The sequence below is a fragment of the Physeter macrocephalus genome, chromosome 3 (assembly GCF_002837175.3).
Source record: "Physeter macrocephalus isolate SW-GA chromosome 3, ASM283717v5, whole genome shotgun sequence".
Lineage (NCBI taxonomy): Eukaryota > Metazoa > Chordata > Mammalia > Artiodactyla > Physeteridae > Physeter > Physeter macrocephalus.
This window is the reverse complement of record NC_041216.1, coordinates 13,441,084-13,444,126: the sequence shown is the minus strand read 5'-3', so window position 1 is coordinate 13,444,126 and position 3,043 is coordinate 13,441,084. Positions and strand designations below refer to the sequence as shown.

The 3,043-nt window shown below is 41.5% G+C and overlaps 1 protein-coding gene across 3 annotated transcripts in view; it reads left to right on the top strand.

The window, feature by feature from the left end:
• The first annotated feature begins 1,510 nt into the window (after positions 1 to 1,510).
• LOC102986303 (mediator of RNA polymerase II transcription subunit 18) overlaps positions 1,511 to 3,043 on the top strand; it is a 6,804-nt gene continuing 5,271 nt past the window's right edge. Inside the window, exons 1-2 of one of the 3 annotated variants that reach the window (XM_007100898.2) lie at positions 1,511 to 1,678; positions 2,280 to 2,422. In XM_007100898.2, the coding sequence (XP_007100960.1) occupies positions 2,350 to 2,422 (73 nt within the window). In that variant the 5' untranslated portion in view covers positions 1,511 to 1,678; positions 2,280 to 2,349. Of the gene's footprint in view, positions 1,692 to 2,279; positions 2,423 to 3,043 lie in introns of all 3 variants that reach the window. The other 2 variants (XM_055083407.1, XM_028487396.2) reach the window with 2 other exon arrangements.

The window sequence follows — 3,043 nt, the reverse complement described above, 5'->3', positions numbered from 1 at the left end:
GACTTCCAGCCTCCAGAACTGTGAAAAATAAATTTCTGTTGTTTATAAGCCACCTTGTTTATCATATTTTGTTATAGCAGCCTGAGCTAAGATACACACATATATAAAGAAAATACATGATTCCTCCCTTCAAGACGTTTATAATCTATCTAGGGAGATGGGACATGCACAAAATATATTCAATAAGATAGAATGTGCTTGCTCAAATGAGAAATATAAAGTGGAATTATAATAGCTACCATTTATTGATTGCCTACAATAAGCCAGGAACTATGCTAAGTGTTTCATAAATATTTTATTTTTGCAACCTTCCTCTTAGAAAGTACTATTTTTAACTATTTTATAAAAAAGGAAGCTGAGGCTCAGAGAGGGAAGTGCATTGCCCAAGGTTGCACAGCTGGGTACTGGCAAAAGACAGAAGTGAGCTCCATCCTAAGCTCCAGGCCTCACATCCTTATCACAGAAACCCATCCCTATAACTCCTAATCCTTGTCCAAGTTTTACCATATTGTTTGCCCATTTCTTACCCATTATTATTTTTTTAATTTAAGTTAATGCTACTTTTCAAATGCCAGCTATAATTTGGGCAAATGTTATAGGAATGTTTTCAAAAATGTGAATGAGTGGGAGATAGTGTGGGTTACAGCAGGGGAACTGGAGTTAGAAGGGGCTGTATAGTGTAGAAATTAAGAGCATGGGTTCTGAAGTCAGCAGCTTAAATTTGTATCCCAGCCTCTCAACTCCCTCTGGTGTTATTTTACAATTTGTTGCCTAAGTTTCGCCATCTATAAAATTACCGTAATTATTCTTGGGTCATAGGGCTGCTATGAAGATCAACTTTAAATTTCTGACACTTTGTTCATTAAGGATTTTTTTTGCATTAAATTTGTAAAATATTGCATTAAAAATTTTTTGTTACTGAGTTTTTTGGTGCCCCCTTAAATTTTTTCGCTCCAGGAGAGTGCCTCAATCACCTCACTCTAGCTCACTCTTTGCCTGCATTTTATATGCTTGAACATAAGCAGCGTTCAATATTCACTGAATTTACTTACCTCCCAATATTTTTAAATTGAGGTAAAATAAACACAGAACAGTGAACAAATACTAAATGTATTACTGAGCTCCCCAATTGTTCAGAACAGTTTGCTAAGCAGTAAAGGGTGTCTTTCCTTTTTATCTTCACGTACCCAACCAAAAGAAGTTTTGTTTTACAACAATCTCTTCTCTTTTTCTGCAGCTCTCTTCCCCAAGCTCTCTTTTCCCCCTGTCAATTCAAGAGATTTCCTGGACAAAAACATCTCCAGGTCGTCACACCAGAAAAAAATATTTTCCTGGAGGACGGCCTATGACGTCAAGGCTCCCTGTAACTCCCAGACGAACGCTCTAAAGAAAGCCGCCAGCTTCTCCAAAGCATCGCAGTTTGCGCATGCGCTTCTGCTTGCCGAACCGCAGAGGGGATTTTTATGCCTTCTCGGCACCCTTACGTCGCGGAGTGGTGGTGTTAGAGGTTTGAGCGACGAAAGCTTTTTGCCGGAAGTGGGAAGAGGAGAAGGTAGTCTCGCCCTCTCCTGGGGTTTTCAAGTTTAGGGCTGCGGGCTAATTGTCGCTGGAAAGCTCAGAGGTGCTCGGGTGGATACAATTCCTCGCTTTGCGAGAAGAGGCTAGAACGCGCTCTGAGGTGTGTTTTTGGTGTAAGTGGGCACGCGTTGATGCTGGCTTAAGAGGACCTAAACCATCAATTAAAAGAACTTCCGCCTAGCCAGCTTTAAAAGGCGTTTGATTCAGAGAGGTGGAACGCATAGATTTTAGTCTAGTCTAGCTTCTGCCACCGACCTACTGTGTGGCCTTGGGCTCCTCCCCAAGTCTCAATATCCTCATCTATAAATTGAAGAGTAGACAAGATTCTTTAAGTCACTTTTCAATCCGTCTATTATTGCAGGTCCATTTTGTCGTCTGAGCAACAAAGCCTTGGGGGTTAAATATCGTTGGTCCCGTTTTAGAAGGCAGACATTGAGTTCCAGGATGAGAGACTTAGTTATTGCACAGAAAACGGTTAGAGATTTTAGACCTTGAGACTGAAAGATTATGCTGTTAACTCCATGATCAGGCCTCCTTCGTGTATTTCTGTATCATCAGTTCCTGAAACTGGCCTATAGCAGTTACTCAAAAAGTTTTGAATGGATGGATGAATGAATATTTTCATGTCAAGGCCAATGACCCAAGCAGATCTGGCGTCTCTCCACCTCTCTGATGTATTAACAAGTATAACTCTTCTCCAGGTGTATCCTGTGCTTTACTTGACGGGGGACTCCGAGTCCAGTTCTGTCGTTTTCAACTTAAACAGGTAACATGGAGGCACCTCCAGTCACCATGATGCCTGTCACTGGGGGCACCATTAACATGATGGAGTACCTGCTGCAGGGTGAGTGAGCCAGGGAGCTTGTTTTCCTCTTTTCTGTTCAGCTTCCGCGGAGATGAGAAGCTGTTCTACAAAGGCAGCCTACATAATTTCTGGCTCCATTTTTTTTTCAATTTACCCTTAATTATGGTCACAAATACATAACATTAAATTTACCATATTAAACATTTTTAAGCATACAGTTCAGTAGTGTTAAGTATTTCACATTGTTGTATAGCCGATCTCTAGAACTTTTTCATCTTGCAGAATTGAAATTCTATTCCCGTTAAACACTAATTCCTCCTTTCCCCTCCCTGCAGCCTTTGGCAACAACCTTTCTACTTTCTGTTTCTAATTTTGACTACTTTAGATAACCTCATATGAGTGGAATCATTACAGTATTTGTCATTTTATCACTGGCTGATTTCACTTAGTATAATGTCCTCGATGTTAACCCATATTGTAGCATGTGACAGGATCTCCTTTTTTTTTTTTTTTTTTTTTTTTTGCGGTACGCTGGCCACTCACTGTTGTGGCCTCTCCCGTTGCGGAGCACAGGCTCCGGACGCGCAGGCTCCAGACGTGCAGGCTCAGCGGCCATGGCTCACGGGCCCAGCCGCTCCGCTGCATGTGGGATCTTCCCGG